General features: G+C 46.3%; 1 protein-coding gene across 1 annotated transcript in view; it reads left to right on the forward strand.

The window, feature by feature from the left end:
- Positions 1 to 23,190, forward strand: part of LOC133420899 (basic proline-rich protein-like) — a 67,420-nt gene that overhangs the window by 4,122 nt on the left and 40,108 nt on the right. The window contains 1 exon segment of the mRNA XM_061710781.1: positions 15,925 to 15,961. Coding sequence (XP_061566765.1) covers positions 15,925 to 15,961 — 37 coding nt within the window.

Genomic DNA, 23,190 nt, shown 5'->3' on the forward strand with positions numbered 1-23,190 from the left:
CGTACCCTACGCCGTTCCCTACGCCGTTCCCTACGCCGTACCCTACGCCGTACCCTACGCCGTACCCTACGCCGTTCCCTACGCCGTTTCCCTACGCCGTTCCCTACGCCGTTTCCCTACGCCGTAACCTACGCCGTACCCTACGCCGTACCCTACCCCGTACCCTACGCCGTACCCTACGCCGTACCCTACGCCGTACCCTACGCCGTTCCCTACGCCGTACCCTACGCCGGTGCAACGCGTAACCATAAATCAGCCTTTACCGTCGTTGACACCGATCCGACTGGTGACCCAGTAAAAAACAACGCATTTAAACATCTGGCTGGGATCCCGAATGGCTTAATAACCATAAATACAGCCCTTGGTTGTACCATATTCCCCATAGTAAATGTCTAATTTGTTGTTTAGCTTACATTTTTGTTCTGATTGAGCTTCTTTTTTTGGTAAGCAATAATAATGAAAATAACACAGACAATAGATTGTCTTTCCATTAGAACCACTAAAGGTTCATTTTCTCCCCCAGTCAAATGCATGTAACTCTGTTATAACCAAACGGGTAAAACAAATCTTCTACAATGTTTATTTACAACTGATATAATCTCAATTGTGAATAGGGATGTTTTGTCACATATGCCGTCAGCACAAGCAGCCGTTAAAAGACGACCAGAGGGTTTTCATAAAGATCCCTCTGAAATATCTAGAAAAGATGTGCTCAATGCTCGTATGGGTCAGACCTTTCAGGCACATGACACTCTGGTTAAAGGTTAGATTAAGCCTAATGATTTCATTGAAGTGATATCATTCAGCAATATAAGCCTACAATGATTTTTAATGTAAAACTTTGTTATATTGCTGCATGTCACATGTCCAATATGCCGTCCCATGCGCTTCGTCTGTTTAGGGTTTTTTCGGTGGGTACCACCGGGCCTGAAAAGCATTCTAGGGGAAACACTGTATATATATATATATATGTGTATATATATATATATATATATATATATATATATATATATATATAATTTGTGTATGTGTGTGTGTTAGACTTTTACATTCCCAGTTTCTCACTTTCATGAGATATTTGGTGTATTCCCGTAAAATGTCTCACAGTACTGATAAAAATGTCCTTTCCCTACTAAATAAGAAGCACAAACACCACTTTTATATCATTTTATGGACTAAACATGAGTTAACTATGATTTAAGGGATTGTTTGACATCTTATTGAATATTAAAACACCACATTAATCTAAATTATTAGCAGATTTTCACCAGCGTGTCCCGTGAGCTGCACGTGAGCGTGGACGTCTCACAGCCATAAAGTCCTGAATCCACGACTGTATAAAACTATCTAGGTCAAAGTTCGCACATGCATGTGGTAAATCCAGGGTCAAAGTTCACACATGCATGTGGTAAATCCAGGGTCAAAGTTCACACATGCATGTGGTAAATCCAGGGTCAAAGTTCACACATGCATGTGGTAAATCCAGCGGGAGAAGCTTCTCCTCCGGCAGGGACGTTTGTGCCAACAGTTTATCTTTGAGTCCACTCCTTTGTCTCGTTCCGGGGAAACTATAGTCATAATTTAACAGCGTTTTCACACTTCCAAGTTCTGTTCCGTGTGAGTCGGACAATTACCCAGAAACCCCTCTGCTAACGTCAGCCCTGCCCCGAGGCGAGGGCGGGTTTGGCTCTGGGAATATTCCAACATCGTAGGTCGTCTTTCAGGGAAACGCTGAGGAGAAGATCGTCCCACGTAAACGCAGACCTGAGAACCTTCAGGAGGAAACAGTTCAGGTCAAGTCCTCGTGGATATTACTGCGTTGAGCTGAAGCTAAGGGTGCTTTCACCTCTGTCCCGTTTCAAGCACTTGTTCCGGAACAGGGAACGTTTCCCCCTAAAGATCGGAACGTTTGGTACATGTGAACACAGCAATCGCGCTCTGAAACGGCACAAAACAAGCGAGCTGAGATCCTAGGAGAGGTTAGGGTTAGGTTCTCCTAGGAGAGGTTAGGGTTAGGTTCTCCTAGGAGAGGTTAGGGTTAGGTTCTCCTAGGAGAGGTTAGGGTTAGGTTCTCCTAGGAGAGGTTAGGGTTAGGTTCTCCTAGGAGAGGTTAGGGTTAGGTTCTCCTAGGAGAGGTTAGGGTTAGGTTCTCCTAGGAGAGGTTAGGGTTAGGTTCTCCTAGGAGAGGTTAGGGTTAGGTTCTCCTAGGAGAGGTTAGGGTTAGGTTCTCCTAGGAGAGGTTAGGGTTAGGTTCTCCTAGGAGAGGTTAGGTTCTCCTAGGAGAGGTTAGGTTCTCCTAGGAGAGGTTAGGATCTCCTAGGAGAGGTTAGGATCTCCTAGGAGAGGTTAGGGTTAGGTTCTCCTAGGAGAGGTTAGGGTTAGGTTCTCCTAGGAGAGGTTAGGTTCTCCTAGGAGAGGTTAGGTTCTCCTAGGAGAGGTTAGGTTCTCCTAGGAGAGGTTAGGGTTAGGTTGTCCTAGGAGAGGTTAGGTTCTCCTAGGAGAGGTTAGGGTTAGGTTCTCCTAGGAGAGGTTAGGGTTAGGTTCTCCTAGGAGAGGTTAGGGTTAGGTTCTCCTAGGAGAGGTTAGGGTTAGGTTCTCCTAGGAGAGGTTAGGGTTAGGATCTCCTAGGAGAGGTTAGGGTTAGGTTCTCCTAGAAGAGGTTAGGGTTAGGTTCTCCTAGAAGAGGTTAGGGTTAGGATCTCCTAGGAGAGGTTAGGGTTAGGTTCTCCTAGGAGAGGTTAGGTTCTCCTAGGAGAGGCGCAAGGAGAAGAGTCTGTGCAGCCTCCACCACCTTCTCTCCTATTGGACGTGCCAAGATGTCGTCCCAGCGCGGCACGGTGAAATTAAAAGATGTTCAATTCGGGCAGGGTTTGTGCAGCACCAACCCTGCGGTAGGCGGCCTCTCATCCGCCGCTGAGCTCCGCTCTGCGCCGAGCGGTCGCACATAAATGAATGGGTAAAGCCTGATTTATGGTTCCGCGTTAAATCAACGCAGAGCCTACGGCGTACCCTACGCCGTAGGCTCTGCGTTGGTGTAACGCGGAACCATAAATCAGCCTAAAGCCAACGGTGGCGGTCGGCGCTGAAAGGGGCGTGTCGTTTTTCCCGGGGTACGGAAGAGGAAACTCCTTCCGCGTTCATTTGACCAATCAGAGAGCAGCTGGTTCATGGCATTTGTTATCAGCTTTGAAATGGTACAGACGTTTGCCTTGTGAACACAAACCCCACGAACGAGAAACTGAACAACTGTATCGATTCAGCCCCTGAATCGGAACAAAACAAACGTACCACAGGTCTGAAAGCACCCTAAGACGACTATCGGCTTTTCTTCCAGTCTGAGGTCAGACGGGTTAAAAACGTTAGAAACACATTAAAGATTTACGTAAAACTGGTGAGGAACGAAAAGCGCGACTCGTATAACGATCTTACGCTTAACCACACAAGGACGCCGGACTGAGACTCCTTTTCCACCAAACCGGTTCCAAATTTGGATCTGGTTCCCAACTCATGCAACCAAGAACCAGCTGAGAAACCGGTTTGTTTTTCCCTGTTTTTCCCTTGTTTTTCTCTGCTAACGTCAGTTACGTCTCTGCAAACGTCAGTTACGTTTCTGCTAACGTCAGTTACGTCTCTGCTAACGTCAGTTACGTCTCTGCTAACGTCAGTTACGTCTCTACTAACGTCAGTTACGTCTCTGCTAACGTCAGTTACGTCTCTGCTAACGTCAGTTACGTCTCTGCTAACGTCAGTTACGTCTCTGCTAACGTCAGTTACGTCTCTGCTAACGTCAGTTACGTCTCTGCTAACGTCAGTTACGTCTCTGCTAACGTCAGTTACGTCTCTGCAAACGTCAGTTACGTCTCTGCTAACGTCAGTTACGTTTCTGCTAACGTCAGTTACGTCTCTGCAAACGTCAGTTACGTCTCTGCTAACGTCAGTTACGTCTCTGCAAACGTCAGTTACGTCTCTGCTAACGTCAGTTACGTCTCTGCAAACGTCAGTTACGTCTCTGCTAACGTCAGTTACGTCTCTGCTAACGTCAGTTACGTCTCTGCTAACGTCAGTTACGTCTCTGCTAACGTCAGTTACGTCTCTGCTAACGTCAGTTACGTCTCTGCTAACGTCAGTTACGTCTCTGCTAACGTCAGTTACGTCTCTGCTAACGTCAGTTACGTCTCTGCTAACGTCAGTTACGTCTTCGCTAACGTCAGTTTCGTCTCTGCTAACGTCAGTTTCGTCTCTGCTAACGTCAGTTACGTCTCTGCTAACGTCAGTTACGTCTCTGCTAACGTCAGTTACGTCTCTGCTAACGTCAGTTACGTCTCTGCTAACGTCAGTTACGTCTCTGCTAACGTCAGTTACGTCTCTGCTAATGTCAGTTACGTCTCTGCTAACGTCAGTTACGTCTCTGCTAACGTCAGTTTCGTCTCTGCTAACGTCAGTTTCGTCTCTGCTAACGTCAGTTTCGTCTCTGCTAACGTCAGTTTCGTCTCTGCTAACGTCAGTTACGTCTCTGCTAACTTCAGTTACGTCTCTGCTAACTTCAGTTACGTCTCTGCAAACGTCAGTTACGTCTCTGCAAACGTCAGTTTCCTCTCTGCAAACGTCAGTTACGTCGGCGGAAACGTCAGTTACTTCGCTGCTAACGTCGGTTACGTCGCTGCTAACGTCAGTTACGTCTCTGCTGACGTCAGTTACGTCTCTGCTGACGACAGTTACGTCTCTGCTGACGTCAGTTACGTCTCTGCAAACGTCAGTTACGTCTGCTAACGTCAGTTACGTCTCTGCAAACGTCAGTTACGTCTCTGCTAACGTCAGTTACGTCTCTGCTAACGTCAGTTACGTCTCTGCTGACGTCAGTTACGTCTCTGCTAACGTCAGCTACGTCTCTGCTGACGTCAGTTACGTCTCTGCTAACGTCAGTTACGTCTCTAACGTCAGTTACGTCTCTGCAAACGCCAGTTACGTCACTGCTGTCAGTTACGTCACTGCTAACAGTTACGTCTCTGCAAACGTCAGTTACGTCTCTGCTAACGTCAGTTACGTCTCTGCTAACGTCAGTTACGTCACTGCTGTCAGTTACGTCACTGCTAACAGTTACGTCTCTGCAAACGTCAGTTACGTCTCCGCCGACGTCAGTTACGTCTCCGCCGACGTCAGTTACGTCTCCGCCGACGTCAGTTACGTCTCCGCCGACGTCAGTTACGTCTCCGCCGACGTCAGTTACGTCTCCGCCGACGTCAGTTACGTCTCCGCCGACGTCAGTTACGTCTCCGCCGACGTCAGTTACGTCTCTGCCGACGTCAGTTACGTCAGTTACGTCTCTGATAACGTCAGTTACGTCTCTGCAAACGTCAGTTACGTCTCTGCTGACGTCAGTTACGTCAGTTACGTCTCTGATAACGTCAGTTACGTCTCTGCAAACGTCAGTTACGTCTCTGCTGACGTCAGTTACGTCAGTTACGTCTCTGATAACGTCAGTTACGTCTCTGCTAACGTCAGTTACGTCTCTGCTAACGTCAGTTACGTCTCTGCTAAGGTCAGTTACGTCTCTGCTGACGTCAGTTACGTCTCTGCTAACGTCAGTTACGTCTCTGCAAACGTCAGTTACGTCTCTGCTGACGTCAGTTACGTCTCTGCTGACGTCAGTTACGTCTCTGCTGACGTCAGTTACGTCTCTGCTGACGTCAGTTACGTCTCTGCTGACGTCAGTTACGTCTCTGCTGACGTCAGTTACGTCGCTGCTAACGTCAGTTACCTCTCTGCAAACGTCAGTTACGTCTCTGCTAACGTCAGTTACGTCTCTGCTAACGTCAGTTACGTCTCTGCTAACGTCAGTTACGTCTCTGCAAACGTCAGTTACGTCTCTGCTAACGTCAGTTACGTCTCTGCAAACGTCAATTACGTCTCTGCAAACGTCAGTTAAGTCGTCGCAAACGTCAGTTACGTCTCTGCTAACGTCAGTTACGTCTCCGCTAACGTCAGTTACGTCTCTGCTAACGTCAGTTACCTCTCTGCTAACGTCAGTTACGTCTCTGCAAACGTCAGTTAAGTCGTCGCAAACGTCAGTTACGTCTCTGCTAACGTCAGTTACGTCTCCGCTAACGTCAGTTACGTCTCTGCAAACGTCAATTACATCAGTTACGTCTCCACTAACGTCAGTTACGTCAGTTAAATCTCTTCTAACGTCAGTTACGTCGCTGCTGACGTCAGTTACGTCTCTGCTGACGTCAGTTACGTCTCTGCTGACGTCAGTTACGTCTCTGCTGACGTCAGTTACGTCTCTGCTGACGTCAGTTACGTCTCTGCTGACGTCAGTTACGTCTCTGCTGACGTCAGTTACGTCTCTGCTGACGTCAGTTACGTCTCAGCTGACGTCAGTTACGTCTCTGCAAACGTCAGTTACGTCTCTGCTAATCGTCAGTTACGTTTGCGCTAACGTCAGTTACGTCTCCGCAAACGTCAGTTACGTCTCCGCTAACGTCAGTTACGTCTCTACAGACGTCAGTTACGTCTCTGCTAACGTCAGTTACGTCGCTGCTAACGTCAGTTACGTCTCTGCAAACGTCAGTTACGTCTCTGCCAACGTCAGTTACGTCCGTTACGTCTCTGCTAACGTCAGTTACGTCGCTGCTAACGTCAGTTACCTCTCTGCTAACGTCAGTTACGTCGCTGCTAACGTCAGTTACCTCTCTGCTAACGTCAGTTACCTCTCTGCCAACGTCAGTTACGTCCGTTACGTCTCTGCTAACGTCCGTTACGTCTCTGCTAACGTCAGTTACGTCTCTGCAAACGTCAGTTACGTCTCTGCTAACGTCAGTTACGTCGCTGCTAACGTCAGTTACCTCTCTGCTAACGTCAGTTACGTCTCTGCAAACGTCAGTTACGTCTCTGCAAACGTCAGTTACGTCTCTGCTAACGTCAGTTACGTCTCTGCTAACGTCAGTTAAGTCTCTGCTAACGTCAGTTACGTCTCTGCTAACGTCAGTTACGTCTCTGCTAACGTCAGTTACGTCTCTGCTAACGTCAGTTACGTTTGCGCTAACGTCAGTTACGTCTCCGCAAACGTCAGTTACGTCTCCGCTAACGTCAGTTACGTCTCTGCAAACGTCAGTTACGTCTCTGCTAACGTCAGTTACGTTTGCGCTAACGTCAGTTACGTCTCCGCAAACGTCAGTTACGTCTCCGCTAACGTCAGTTACGTCTCTGCTAACGTCAGTTACGTCGCTGCTAGCGTCAGTTACGTCGCTGCTAACGTCAGTTACGTCGCTGCTAACGTCAGTTACCTCTCTGCTAACGTCAGTTACGTCGTCGCAATCGTCAGTTACGTCTCCGCTAACGTCAGTTACGTCTCTGCAAACGTCAGTTACGTCTCTGCCAACGTCAGTTACGTCCGTTACGTCTCTGCAAACGTCAGTTACGTCTCTGCAAACGTCAGTTACGTTTCTGCTAACGTCTGTTACGTCTCTGCTAACGTCAGTTACGTCTCTGCTAACGTCAGTTACGTCTCTGCAAACGTCAGTTAAGTCGTCGCAAACGTCAGTTACGTCTCTGCTAACGTCAGTTACGTCTCTGCTAACGTCAGTTACGTCTCTGCTAACGTCAGTTACGTCTCTGCTAACGTCAGTTACGTCTCTGCTAACGTCAGTTACGTCTCTGCTAACGTCATTTACGTCACTGCTAACAGTTACGTCTCTGCAAACGTCAGTTACGTCTCTGCTAACGTCAGTTACGTCTCTGCTAACGTCATGTTACGTCTCTGCTAACGTCAGTTACGTCTCTGCTAACGTCAGTTACGTCTCTGCTAACGTCAGTTACGTCTCTGCTAACGTCAGTTACGTCTCTGCAAACGTCAGTTACGTCTCTGCTAACGTCAGTTACGTCTGCTAACGTCAGTTACGTCTGCTAACGTCAGTTACGTCTCTGCTATCGTCAGTTACGTCGCTGCTAACGTCAGTTACCTCTCTGCTAACGTCAGTTACGTCTCTGCTGACGTCAGTTACGTCTCTGCTGACGTCAGTTACGTCTCTGCTAACGTCAGTTACGTCTCTGCTATCGTCAGTTACGTCTCTGCTAACGTCAGTTACGTCGCTGCTAACGTCAGTTACCTCTCTGCTAACGTCAGTTACGTCTCTCCTGACGTCAGTTACGTCTCTGCTAACGTCAGTTACGTCACTGCTAACAGTTACGTCTCTGCAAACGTCAGTTACGTCTCCGCTAACGTCAGTTACGTCTCCGCTAACGTCAGTTACCTCTCTGCTAACGTCAGTTACGTCTCTGCTGACGTCAGTTACGTCTCTGCTGACGTCAGTTACGTCACTGCTAACAGTTACGTCTCTGCAAACGTCAGTTACGTCTCCGCTAACGTCAGTTACGTCTCTGCTGACGTCAGTTACGTCTCTGCTAACGTCAGTTACGTCGCTGCTAACGTCAGTTACCTCTCTGCTAACGTCAGTTACGTCGTCGCAAACGTCAGTTACGTCGTCGCAAACGTCAGTTACGTCTCCGCTAACGTCAGTTACGTCTCTGCAAACGTCAGTTACGTCTCTGCCAACGTCAGTTACGTCCGTTACGTCTCTGCAAACGTCAGTTACGTCTCTGCTGACGTCAGTTACGTCTCTGCAAACGTCAGTTACGTCAGTTAAATCTCTGCTAACGTCAGTTACGTCTCTGCTGACGTCAGTTACGTCTCTGCTGACGTCAGTTACGTCTCTGCTGACGTCAGTTACGTCTCTGCTGACGTCAGTTACGTCTCTGCTGACGTCAGTTACGTCTCTGCTGACGTCAGTTACATCTCTGCTGACGTCAGTTACGTCTCTGCTGACGTCAGTTACGTCTCTGCAGACGTCAGTTACGTCTCTGCAGACGTCAGTTACGTCGTCGCAAACGTCAGTTACGTCTCTGCTAACGTCAGTTACGTTTGCGCTAACGTCAGTTACGTCTCTGCAAACGTCAGTTACGTCAGTTAAATCTCTTCTAACGTCAGTTACGTCGCTGCTGACGTCAGTTACGTCGCTGCTGACGTCAGTTACGTCTCTGCTGACGTCAGTTACGTCTCTGCTGACGTCAGTTACGTCTCTGCTGACGTCAGTTACGTCTCTGCTGACGTCAGTTACGTCTCTGCTGACGTCTGTTACGTCTCTGCAAACGTCAGTTACGTCTCTGCTGACGTCTGTTACGTCTCTGCAAACGTCAGTTACGTCTCTGCTAACGTCGGTTACGTCTCTGCAAACGTCAGTTACGTCGTCGCAAACGTCAGTTACGTCTCTGCTAACGTCAGTTACGTCTCCGCAAACGTCAGTTACGTCTCCGCAAACGTCAGTTACGTCTCCGCAAACGTCAGTTACGTCTCCGCAAACGTCAGTTACGTCTCCGCTAACGTCAGTTACGTCTCTACAGACGTCAGTTACGTCTCTGCTGACGTCATTTACGTCTCTGCTAACGTCAGTTACGTCGCTGCTAACGTCAGTTACCTCTCTGCTAACGTCAGTTACGTCTCTGCAAACGTCAGTTACGTCTCTGCCAACGTCAGTTACGTCCGTTACGTCTCTGCTAACGTCAGTTACGTCGCTGCTAATGTCAGTTACCTCTCTGCTAACGTCAGTTACGTCTCTGCAAACGTCAGTTACGTCTCTGCAAACGTCAGTTACGTCTCTGCTAACGTCAGTTACGTCGCTGCTAACGTCAGTTACCTCTCTGCTAACGTCAGTTACGTCTCTGCAAACGTCAGTTACGTCTCTGCAAACGTCAATTACGTCTCTGCTAACGTCAGTTACGTCTCTGCTAACGTCAGTTACGTCTCTGCTAACGTCAGTTACGTCTCTGCTAACGTCAGTTACGTCTCTGCTAACGTCAGTTACGTCTCTGCTAACGTCAGTTACGTCTCTGCTAACGTCAGTTACGTCTGCGCTAACGTCAGTTACGTCTCCGCAAACGTCAGTTACGTCTCCGCTAACGTCAGTTACGTCTCTACAGACGTCAGTTACGTCTCTGCTAACGTCAGTTACGTCGCTGCTAACGTCAGTTACCTCTCTGCTAACGTCAGTTACGTCGTCGCAAACGTCAGTTACGTCTCCGCTAACGTCAGTTACGTCTCTGCAAACGTCAGTTACGTCTCTGCCAACGTCAGTTACGTCCGTTACGTCTCTGCAAACGTCAGTTACGTCTCTGCAAACGTCAGTTACGTTTCTGCTAACGTCTGTTACGTCTCTGCTAACGTCAGTTACGTCTCTGCTAACGTCAGTTACGTCTCTGCAAACGTCAGTTAAGTCGTCGCAAACATCAGTTACGTCTCTGCTAACGTCAGTTACGTCTCTGCTAACGTCAGTTACGTCTCTGCTAACGTCAGTTACGTCTCTGCTAACGTCAGTTACGTCTCTGCTAACGTCAGTTACGTCTCTGCTAACGTCAGTTACGTCTCTGCTAACGTCAGTTACGTCACTGCTAACAGTTACGTCTCTGCAAACGTCAGTTACGTCTGCTAACGTCAGTTACGTCTCTGCTAACGTCAGTTACGTCTCTGCTATCGTCAGTTACGTCTCTGCTAACGTCAGTTACGTCGCTGCTAACGTCAGTTACCTCTCTGCTAACGTCAGTTACGTCTCTGCTAACGTCAGTTACGTCTCTGCTAACGTCAGTTACGTCTCTGCTATCGTCAGTTACGTCTCTGCTAACGTCAGTTACGTCGCTGCTAACGTCAGTTACCTCTCTGCTAACGTCAGTTACGTCTCTGCTAACGTCAGTTACGTCTCTGCTGACGTCAGTTACGTCTCTGCTGACGTCAGTTACGTCTCTGCTAACGTCAGTTACGTCTCTGCTAACGTCAGTTACGTCGCTGCTAACGTCAGTTACCTCTCTGCTAACGTCAGTTACGTCTCTGCTGACGTCAGTTACGTCTCTGCTGACGTCAGTTACGTCTCTGCTGACGTCAGTTACGTCTCTGCTGACGTCAGTTACGTCACTGCTAACAGTTACGTCTCTGCAAACGTCAGTTACGTCTCCGCTAACGTCAGTTACGTCTCTGCTAACGTCAGTTACGTCGCTGCTAACGTCAGTTACCTCTCCGCTAACGTCAGTTACGTCTCCGCTAACGTCAGTTACGTCTCCGCTAACGTCAGTTACGTCTCCGCTAACGTCAGTTACGTCTCTGCAAACGTCAGTTACGTCTCTGCAAACGTCAGTTACGTCTCTGCAAACGTCAGTTACGTCTCTGCTAACGTCAGTTACGTCTCTGCTAACGTCAGTTACGTCTCTGCTAACGTCAGTTACGTCTCTGCTAACGTCAGTTACGTCTCTGCAAACGTCAGTTAAGTCGTTGCAAACGTCAGTTACGTCTCTGCTAACGTCAGTTACGTCTCTGCTAACGTCAGTTACGTCTCTGCTAACGTCAGTTACGTCTCTGCTAACGTCAGTTATGTCTCTGCTAACGTCAGTTACGTCACTGCTAACAGTTACGTCTCTGCAAACGTCAGTTACGTCTCTGCTAACGTCAGTTACGTCTGCTAACGTCAGTTACGTCTCTGCTAACGTCAGTTACGTCTCTGCTATCGTCAGTTACGTCTCTGCTAACGTCAGTTACGTCTCTAACGTCAGTTACGTCTCTGCTAACGTCAGTTACGTCTCTGCTAACGTCAGTTACGTCTCTAACGTCAGTTACGTCTCTGCTAACGTCAGTTACGTCTCTGCTAACGTCAGTTACGTCTCTGCTAACGTCAGTTACGTCTCTGCAAACGTCAGTTACGTCTCTGCTAACGTCAGTTACGTCTCTGCTAACGTCACTTACGCCTCTGCTAACGTCAGTTACGTCTTTGCGTTTGCCTGTTGGTTCCCGGGGTTCCTGTTGGTTCCTGGTGGTTCCTGGTGGGTCCTTTAGTTCCTGCTGGTTCCCGGAGAACCAGAATCCCAGCAGACGACGGACTGCTGAGTCAGAGTTTCTGGAACATCTGCAGCTCAACATCTGGAAATGTTAAAACCTGATGACTTCAGCAGAAACCTTCAGCCTGCCAAGAGAGGGGGGCGGGGCTTCCTGGGAGCTCCCGGCCAATCAGAGAGGGGGGCGGGGCTTCCTGGGAGCTCCCGGCCAATCAGAGATGGGGGCGGGCCCCAGGACGGAGAAGGTGAAGGAGGAGACGATTAGGACACTTTTAAAGTGTTTAATCACAGGAAAAGAGGAAAAAGGAGGAAAAAGGGCAGAAGGGAAGGATGTTGCTGTGACACGTCAACGACTAGTCGCTCAGCGAGGAGACGAGTCCTGACCAGTCTGAGCTGAGGAGGAGGAGGAGGAGAAGGAGGAAGAGGAGGAGGAGGAGGAGGAGGAGGTAGGAAACCTTAAAGTCTCAGGGCAGGAGTTAATTTATCTTTTTATTTTCATTTTTCACCCGTAAAAGAGCCGCTCAGGTTCAGGCTGGAGGTGAAATGTTCCTGAGATTCCTCCGCGTCGTCCGTCTCTGCTCAGTGGAAACTAAACTCTTTCATTCCTGATGTTGCAGAAACATCTGGGACTCATTAAAACCCTCAACGTCTTCTTTTGATTCTTCATACAATGGTTTTTATTGGATAAAAGGCGTAAAAGTTTGATGGCGATAGTGTCGGTTCGGTAAATGGACCACGTACAAGAAAAAAGACTGAAAGGTGTTTTCGTCTACACTTGTTTAAACTTGTTTGATAAGTAAGTTTGTTTCTTTGGTGAAAATGTCAGTAATTGAACTTATTTCCAGTCAAATCCTGTGTGTTTTCTGTGAGCAGAAGTTAGGAAGTGTAATGGACATGACCACAGGAAACGCTCATAAATACACATTTATTTATTATTAATGTCTTGATTAGTGCAGTTGTTCACACGTTTCCATGGCAACATTCATCCATTCATCCGGCTGAAACCTGGTGGATCCTGGAAGGGCAGGTTTCTCCTAAAGCACTGAAACAGAGATATATATATATATATATATATATATATATATATATATATATATATATATATATATATATATATATATTTATATTAGGGATGGGCGGTATGGACTAAAAAAATTATCACGATTAAAAAAAATACCAATACATTCCCGTTGATAACGTTTTTGTATTGCTATTTTTTTTATTGTTATCGGGATAAATGCCAGAAATTATCTTGATAAATTTTTTTAGTCCATACCGCCCATCCCTAGCGTAAAGTATGATCATAATTTGTCCAGTAAGACAAATGGTGACTGGCGTGTATTCCTGCTCTTCTGAGCCGCTGCATCCCGACTCTGTAGCGTCTTTTTCCCCTAAAGCCGCGGTGCAGGAGAGTTTTTACCAGAGAAGAACATAGTTATGGGTCGTTGTTGTCGCTCTTTTTTCTTCTGGGCAAAAAGATTCTTATAAACCGACATGTCACCATGGATTATATCCGAGACTGTAATGAACGATTCATCAAAGTTCCTGTTCTTGAGCTGCTGCTGAAGCTCATTGGCCGTTCTCAGCTTGTTGCTAAGCAACCAACGTTATTGACACAGGAAGTGAAGAAGCGGGGAGACTGTTGAGCCAATCAGAATGCAGAACACGATGCAGAATGCAGATCCGTGAAGCAGCGAGATGTGAAAGGAGAACCGTTACAGCCAGGGATTACTGTAACTCTTAATATGTTGTGTTAACATACCAGGCAGGTTCTCAGTTGTGTCATGTAACGTTAGCAAACCGTACAATTATTCAGCCGGTTTTTGACTTTATTCTAGTTATGTTTTAGATAGGGCTTGGTCACCAAGGTGCATTCTGGGACGTGGCGGCCATGTTGGCAGCCTCGTGAGTGTAAACAAACAGCAGTGTGGTAGCACCAAGTGAGCAGACGGAGCGCAAACAAAAGATGTTAAAATGCCGGAAAGGAACCGGAATTTACCAGGAACCTTAAACAAGGAAGCCAGGGAGCGGAATATGGAGAAAATAATGATTGTTAACGGTTTGAATCCATATGAAATCCCTACTAAAGAGTGGAGCTCCGACGACGATTTACTGCCGCAGTTCTGCACATCCCACGTCTTCGGCTAGCTTGTTTGCGGTGTTTGCGGTGTGAGCCGCTACCGACACTTCGGAGCATTTCCGATGATCCGTTGTTATAATCGTTGGAGTCTCGTGTGCAGTTCACTAACGGATGCAGGAGCTTCAGATCATAAAGCTGGAAAACAGTGGGAACAAAAGTTAAAACCGTTAGCGATCTTTTCCCCACGTCTGTTACGTGTGGAGCTGCTGCAGCAACGGGTTACCATGGTTACAGAGTAACGGAAAGTAACGCTTACAAGTAAGACACAATGAAGAGGGAGCTCGTCTGTACACAGTGGTCCGAAGAGCAGCTAAGCAAGCAGCTCGGGTAGCAGCTAAGCTAGCAGCTCAGGTAGCAGCTAAGCTAGTAGCTAAGCTAGCAGCTAAGGTAGCTTCCAACATGGCGGCTCCGCCAGGTGATGACGTCAAGACGACCGAGCCCTATTATTTCAAAATGACATGTCTGTTCTTGGTGTTGGATTTTATAAAATCGATTTCCCCCCAAAGTGCGACTTTTATATGTTTATTCCTTCTTTATTTTATGGCTTTATTTTATATTTTATGGCTGGTGCGACTTGTAGTCCGGAAAATCCGGTAGTTTCTGCTCAGCATCACTGGATTAAACGCAGAGTTTGGTCCTCATAAAACACTGGAATAAACACAGAGTTTGGTCCTCATTAACACTGGAATAAACGCAGAGCCTGGTCCTCATAAAACACTGGAAAAAACACAGAGCCTGGTCCTCACAAAACACTGGAATAAACGCAGAGCCTGGTCCTCACAAAACACTGGAATAAACACAGAGCCTGGTCCTCATAAAACACTGGAATAAACGCAGAGCCTGGTCCTGATAAAACACTGGAATAAACGCAGAGCCTGGTCCTCATAAAACACTGGAAAAAACGCAGAGCCTGGTCCTCACAAAACACTGGAATAAACGCAGAGCCTGGTCCTCACAAAACACTGGAATAAACACAGAGCCTGGTCCTCATAAAACACTGGAATAAACGCAGAGCCTGGTCCTCATAAAACACTGGAATAAACGCAGAGCCTGGTCCTCACAAAACACTGGAATAAACACAGAGCCTGGTCCTCACAAAACACTGGAATAAACACAGAGCCTGGTCCTCACAAAACACTGGAATAAACACAGAGTTTGGTCCTCATAAAACACTGGAATAAACACAGAGCCTGGTCCTCATAAAACACTGGAATAAACGCAGAGCCTGGTCCTCACAAAACACTGGAATAAACACAGAGCCTGGTCCTCACAAAACACTGGAATAAACACAGAGCCTGGTCCTCACAAAACACTGGAATAAACACAGAGTTTGGTCCTCATAAAACACTGGAATAAACGCAGAGCCTGGTCCTGATAAAACACTGGAATAAACGCAGAGTTTGGTCCTCATAAAACACTGGAATAAACGCAGAGCCTGGTCCTCATAAAACACTGGAATAAACGCAGAGCCTGGTCCTCATAAAACACTGGAATAAACGCAGAGCCTGGTCCTGATAAAACACTGGAATAAACGCAGAGTTTGGTCCTCATAAAACACTGGAATAAACGCAGAGCCTGGTCCTGATAAAACACTGGAATAAACGCAGAGCCTGGTCCTCATAAAACACTGGAATAAACGCAGAGCCTGGTCCTCACAAAACACTGGAATAAACGCAGAGCCTGGTCCTCATAAAACACTGGAATAAACGCAGAGCCTGGTCCTCATAAAACACTGGAATAAACACAGAGCCTGGTCCTCATAAAACACTGGAATAAACACAGAGTTTGGTCCTCATAAAACACTGGAATAAACGCAGAGTTTGGTCCTCACAAAACACTGGAATAAACACAGAGCCTGGTCCTCATAAAACACTGGAATCCTAATCCTAACCCCGGTTTCTGTGTTTCCCCAGGTCGCCCAGACAGACGCAAGCCCGAGCATCGACACAGGTGGGACTTTCTTCTCAGTTCCCTGATGTTCCTGTTAACGTCTGGTCCGTCTCACTAACGTCTGGTCCGTCCCACTAAAGTTAAAGGTTGGAGGTTTGAGTCCAGGAGGGCTGATGGAGGTTGAATGTTTTTCTCTCTTTGACAGAATCACCAAACTACTTTAACTAGTCCTTGCTCTCCAACTCTCCAAATCAGGATGGAGGGAACACCCGCTCCAGATTACTGCCAGCAAAATAACAGAATAAGTGAAGTGTTTCTAGCGAAATAACAGAATAAGTGAAGTGTTTCTAGCGAAATAACAGAATAAGTGAAGTGTTTCTAGCGAAATAACAGAATAAGTGAAGTGTTTCTAGCGAAATAACAGAATAAGTGAAGTGTTTCTAGCAAAATAACAGAATAAGTGAAGCGTTTCCAGCAAAATAACAGAATTAGTGAAGTGTTTCCAGCAAAATAACAGAATTAGTGAAGCGTTTCCATCTAAATAACAGAATTAGTGAAGTGTTTCCAGCAAAATAACAGAACAAGTGAAGTGTTTCCAGCAAAATAACAGAATAAGTGAAGCGTTTCTAGCAAAATAACAGAATTAGTGAAGCGTTTCCAGCAAAATAACAGAATAAGTGAAGTGTTTCCAGCAAAATAACAGAATAAGTGAAGCGTTTCTAGCAAAATAACAGAATTAGTGAAGCGTTTCCAGCAAAATAACAGAATTAGTGAAGCGTTTCTAGCAAAATAACAGAATTAGTGAAGCGTTTCCAGCAAAATAACAGAATAAGTGAAGTGTTTCTCGTCTTCCAGCTGAAAAATACAGAGAGAAAAACTTGGAAATTGGCAGCTCGTGTAGAAAGTCCAGCGTAGTTTCCTCTCCGGTCTCGACTCTCACACTCCTGAGGTTTTTACCATGTTGGCCGGTCGGCATGGCAACGCGTCCACGAAGTCAGCGGGTTCAGAGAGTGTGTGTGTGTGTGTGTGTGTGTGTGTGTGTGTGTGTGTGTTTGAGGCAACAAAGCCTTGGTTTTGTTAAATTCACTTGAAAGGTTGAAATCTGAGAAAGAACATTTTCACCAGCAGGTTTTAATAATCTTAATTTAGCCGACGCAGCGTCGCTGTGATTGGTTACTGAAACCGTCCTGCTGGGAGCGTTTTAGTCACGGCTGGGGATCCATTCAAATATCAAGAATCCATTTGATTCCCATTCTTAAGATTCAGAATCCATTATCAACATTTGATTTAATCTGATATTGATTAGGGTTAGTGTTTTTAAAACCGTTTTTTCAGCTGTTGCATGAATTATATGACTGTAGTTCTGCAACATATTAATATTAGTGCTGGCCAACTATTAAAATGTTTAATCTTAATTAATCCATGATTTCTGTAATTAACTATGCGATTAATCTCACCATCTTTTTTCTCTAAAATTTCAAGGAAAAAGTGAAAGAAAACTGTATGCTGAGATGTAGGTAAAAAAAAGAAGGAAAAGATTTATATTTTATTTTATTTAACAAAGTGCATCATGAGTATTTGTAGCCTCTACAGGGGCAAAAAGTAACATGGTGTCTGTTCTAGACATAGTCCAGCTGTTTAGCTATAAAATGTGTAGGAATCATTCAGTTTGTGATACAAGCATCAAATTTGGTACAAATAGCCAAAGGTTTCCTCAAAAGATCTGGACGTGGAGCCGTCGTGAATTTTCAACATGGACACAACTGTTTTCTAATGAGTCTACACTCCTCTTTTTTTTCCTCTTTTTTCTCTTTTTTTCATCTTCTCTTTTTTTCCATCTTTTTCTCCTTTTTTCTCTTTTTTTCCTCTTTTTGCCATATTTTTTTACTATTTTTTGATCTTTTTTCCCTCTTTTTTCATCTTATCTTTTTTCATCTTTTCTCCTCTTTCTTTCTCTTTTTTTCCCTATTTTTTTCCTCTTTTTTTCCCTCTTTTTTTTCTCTATCCCCAAAAGATATGTACGTGGAGCCAAGGAAAAAAAGGAAAAAAGAGGGAAAAAAGATGAAAAAGGATGAAAGATGAAAAAAATAGAAAAAAAGAGGAAAAAGAAGAGGAAAAAAGAGGAAATAAAGAGGAAAAAAATATGGTAAAGCGAGGAAAAAAAGAGAAAAAAAAGAGCCAGGGCAAATTGGCAACTCATTTCAACCAATTACTCATTAGAAAACACTTGTTTCTGCAGTTTCGGCCATTTTGAAAAATGGCTGCCATGGGCGCCATGTTGAAAATTCACGATGGCTCCACGTCCAATTATCTTTGGAATGCCTTTGGCTAATGTGTGTACCAAAGTTCATGCTTGTATCACAAACGGAACGGTTGTTTTGGTTCTCTCCTGCACTAACAGTCAGGGTGTAGCCTGGAACCAAAGAGACAGAAGGTCTCTGTGCCCCCCCCAGGGGGCAGGAGCGTTTTAGATGTTTTAGACAGAACTTAGAGGTAGAACATAAGCAATAACAGGCAATATCAAGTTAACAACAGTAGGTAAAACAGCAGGAAAAAGAAATAACAGCAGGAAAAATAAATAAGATAAACCGTACGGCGCGCGTCGCCGCGTAACCTACGCCGTAGGCTCTGCTGTTGGTGTAACGCGGAACCATAAATCAGCCTTTATTCTGGCGAGATCTGAAAAGACTTCGCAACAACGAGCAAGCAAGTGATTATGTACATTCACTGAGTGAATATTATGAAAGTAAAATATGTATTTCTTGCTAGAAATGTAATCAAAACGCATTTTTATGCAGAAACAGTAGGTAGGTAGGTTACGTAGCCTACGCCGTAGGCTACGTAACCTACGCCGTAGGCTACGTAAGCTACGCCGTAGGCTACGTTACCTACGCCGTAGGCTACGTAAGCTACGCCGTAGGCTACGTAAGCTACGCCGTAGGCTACGTAACCTACGCCGTAGGCTCTGCTGTTGGTGTAACGCGGAACCATAAATCAGCCTTTATTCTGGCGAGATCTGAAAAGACTTCGCAACAACGAGCAAGCGCGTGATTATGTACATTCACTGAGTGAATATTATGAAAGTAAAATATATATTTCTTGCTAGAAATGTAATCAAAACGCATTTTTATCCAGAAACTAACTCAAAATATTGATTTTATTTACTAAAAATTAGAAATGTCCGCTATGTTTTATTGTTTGATTCAGTCTGGAAATGATGACGTAAAGCATTCTGGGAAAGTCAGTATCTGAATCACTATCACTGTGAAGGGCTAGATTGATACACACTAGCCCTCGTTATGTCCACTAGCCCTCGTTATGTCCACTAGCCCTCGTTATGTCCACTAGCCCTCGTTATGTCCACTAGCCCTCGTTATGTCCACTAGCCCTCGTTATGTCCACTAGCCCTCGTTATGTCCACTAGCCCTCGTTATGTCCACTAGCCCTCGTTATGTCCACTAGCCCTCGTTATGTCCACTAGCCCTCGTTATGTCCACTAGCCCTCGTTATGTCCACTAGCCCTCGTTATGTCCACTAGCCCTCGTTATGTCCACTAGCCCTCGTTATGACCACTAGCCCTCGTTATGTCCACTAGCCCTCGTTATGTCCACTAGCCCTCGTTATGTCCACTAGCCCTCGTTATGTCCACTAGCCCTCGTTATGTCCACTAGCCCTCGTTATGACCACTATCCCTCGTTATGTCCACTAGCCCTCGTTATGTCCACTAGCCCCTCGTTATGTCCACTAGCCCTCGTTATGTCCACTAACCCCTCGTTATGTCCACTAGCCCTCGTTATGTCCACTAGCCCTCGTTATGACCACTATCCCTCGTTATGTCCACTAGCCCTCGTTATGTCCACTAGCCCTCGTTATGTCCACTAGCCCTCGTTATGACCACTATCCCTCGTTATGTCCACTATCCCTCGTTATGTCCACTAGCCCTCGTTATGACCACTATCCCTCGTTATGTCCACTAGCCCTCGTTATGTCCACTAGCCCTCGTTATGTCCACTAGCCCTCGTTATGTCCACTAGCCCTCGTTATGACCACTAGCCCTCGTTATGACCACTATCCCTCGTTATGTCCACTAGCCCCTCGTTATGTCCACTAGCCCTCGTTATGTCCACTAGCCCTCGTTATGTCCACTAGCCCTCGTTATGTCCACTAGCCCTCGTTATGTCCACTAGCCCTCGTTATGACCACTAGCCCTCGTTATGACCACTAGCCCTCGTTATGTCCACTAGCCCCTCGTTATGTCCACTAGCCCTCGTTATGACCACTATCCCTCGTTATGTCCACTAGCCCTCGTTATGTCCACTAGCCCCTCGTTATGTCCACTAGCCCTCGTTATGACCACTATCCCTCGTTATGACCACTATCCCTCGTTATGTCCACTAGCCCCTCGTTATGTCCACTAGCCCCTCGTTATGTCCACTAGCCCCTCGTTATGTCCACTAGCCCTCGTTATGTCCACTAGCCCCTCGTTATGTCCACTAGCCCTCGTTATGTCCACTAGCCCCTCGTTATGTCCACTAGCCCCTCGTTATGTCCACTAGCCCTCGTTATGTCCACTAGCCCTCGTTATGTCCACTAGCCCTCGTTATGCCCACTAGCCCTCGTTATGTCCACTAGCCCCTCGTTATGTCCACTAGCCCTCGTTATGTCCACTAGCCCCTCGTTATGTCCACTAGCCCTCGTTATGTCCACTAGCCCTCGTTATGTCCACTAGCCCCTCGTTATGTCCACTAGCCCTCGTTATGTCCACTAGCCCTCGTTATGTCCACTAGCCCTCGTTATGTTCACTAGCCCTCGTTATGTCCACTAGCCCTCGTTATGTCCACTATCCCTCGTTATGTCCACTAGCCCTCGTTATGTCCACTAGCCCTCGTTATGTCCACTAGCCCCTCGTTATGTCCACTAGCCCTCGTTATGTCCACTAGCCCTCGCTATGTCCACTAGCCCTCGTTATGTCCACTATCCCTCGTTATGTCCACTATCCCTCGTTATGTCCACTAGCCCTCGTTATGTCCACTAGCCCTCGTTATGACCACTAGCCCTCGTTATGTCCACTAGCCCTCGTTATGTCCACTAGCCCCTCGTTATGTCCACTATCCCTCGTTATGTCCACTATCCCTCGTTATGTCCACTAGCCCCTCATTATGTCCACTAGCCCTCGTTATGTCCACTAGCCCCTCGTTATGTCCACTAGCCCTCGTTATGTCCACTAGCCCTCGTTATGTCCACTAGCCCTCGCTATGTCCACTAGCCCTCGTTATGTCCACTAGCCCCTCGTTATGTCCACTATCCCTCGTTATGTCCACTATCCCTCGTTATGTCCACTAGCCCCTCGTTATGTCCACTAGCCCTCGTTATGTCCACTAGCCCTCGTTATGTCCACTAGCCCTCGTTATGTCCACTAGCCCTCGTTATGTCCACTAGCCCTCGTTATGCCCACTAGCCCTCGTTATGTCCACTAGCCCCTCGTTATGTCCACTAGCCCTCGTTATGTCCACTAGCCCTCGTTATGTCCACTAGCCCTCGTTATGTCCACTAGCCCTCGCTATGTCCACTAGCCCTCGTTATGTCCACTAGCCCTCGCTATGTCCACTATCCCTCGTTATGTCCACTATCCCTCGTTATGTCCACTATCCCTCGTTATGTCCACTAGCCCTCGTTATGTCCACTAGCCCTCGTTATGTCCACTAGCCCTCGTTATGTCCACTATCCCTCGTTATGTCCACTATCCCTCGTTATGTCCACTAGCCCCTCGTTATGTCCACTAGCCCTCGTTATGTCCACTAGCCCTTGTTATGTCCACTAGCCCTCGTTATGTCCACTAGCCCTCGCTATGTCCACTAGCCCTCGTTATGTCCACTATCCCTCGTTATGTCCACTAGCCCTCGTTATGTCCACTAGCCCTCGTTATGTCCACTAGCCCTCGTTATGTCCACTAGCCCTCGTTATGTCCACTAGCCCTCGTTATGACCACTAGCCCTCGTTATGTCCACTAGCCCTCGTTATGTCCACTAGCCCCTCGTTATGTCCACTATCCCTCGTTATGTCCACTATCCCTCGTTATGTCCACTAGCCCCTCGTTATGTCCACTAGCCCTACATGCAAAGAGGAATTGGGACACCACTACCCTCACTTCCCCTAAATTGTGCGTGTTCCCGTGAGGGTAGTGGTGTCCCAATTCCTCTTTTCACCTAGGGGGGTGGAGAAAACGAGGGCTAGTGGCTGTGAATTGTCTAGGGCTGAAACGATTCCTCGAATAATTCGAGTAATTCGATTACAAAAAATGATCGAGGAATTTTCTATGCCTCGAGGAATCGTTTAATTTCTTCTTTTTTTTTTTTTTTTTTCTTCCGTTTAATTTCACCAGCTCAAAGCTGGTATTACGCCCGGACTACATTTAATGCGACACAACGCGCTGCCGCCGCGCACGTAAAAGATAGAAGAAAGAGGCGGCGGATATGTTTGGTTTTAGTAACATGCAATGTTCAGGTGGGAGACACATGTAGCTCAGTGCTTAACTTTTATTTTTAATCCACTATATATTCTATATTCGTCCGTTATCCTATATGTTCCCCGCCAAAATTATTGTTCCGTGTTAAATCAACGCAGAGCCGCCGCCGTAGGCTCTGCGTTGTTGTAACGCGGAACCATAAATCAGCTTCACCCGGTACATACATAGGTTTCTCTAAACATCCGTCCCCGCTACAGTTTTAACTAAAAGAAAATGTGCTCCAATACAGCAGGTCTCGTAATTTTATTTTGAACACTGCCAAAACTCTAACTTAAAACGTAACTAGAACTTAAAATGTGCTTGACACAAATGAAAGTTCAATTGAAACACGTGGGAAAAACAGCTAACCTTTAAGTGATGTGTGTTATCAGGTGTAATGGCATTTTTAGGTTAGAAATAAGAACATTTCTTGGTAAGATCTTAGTTTTTTGAGTGAATCAGTGAATTTGGTCGACTGGTGTAAGTTCAGGGTTTTTAAATGCACAGCCATGAACCTACTGGATTATATCATTTAGTCTTAGTAATGTCAATTAACATCTAACATCTTATGTATATTTATAATTGCTCTTTAACTAAACAAAAATATGTTTTATCCGATTACTCGATTAATCGATGGGATTTTCAGTAGAATACTCGATTACTAAAATATTCGATAGCTGCAGCCCTAGAATTGTCCCTTCACAGCAAGGGATTTCAAATGCACACTGGCTGATCCAGGGACCATAACATTTCCTAGAATGCTTTTCGTCGTCATTTGCGGACT

The sequence above is a fragment of the Cololabis saira genome, chromosome 20 (genome assembly GCF_033807715.1).
Source record: "Cololabis saira isolate AMF1-May2022 chromosome 20, fColSai1.1, whole genome shotgun sequence".
NCBI lineage: Eukaryota > Metazoa > Chordata > Actinopteri > Beloniformes > Belonidae > Cololabis > Cololabis saira.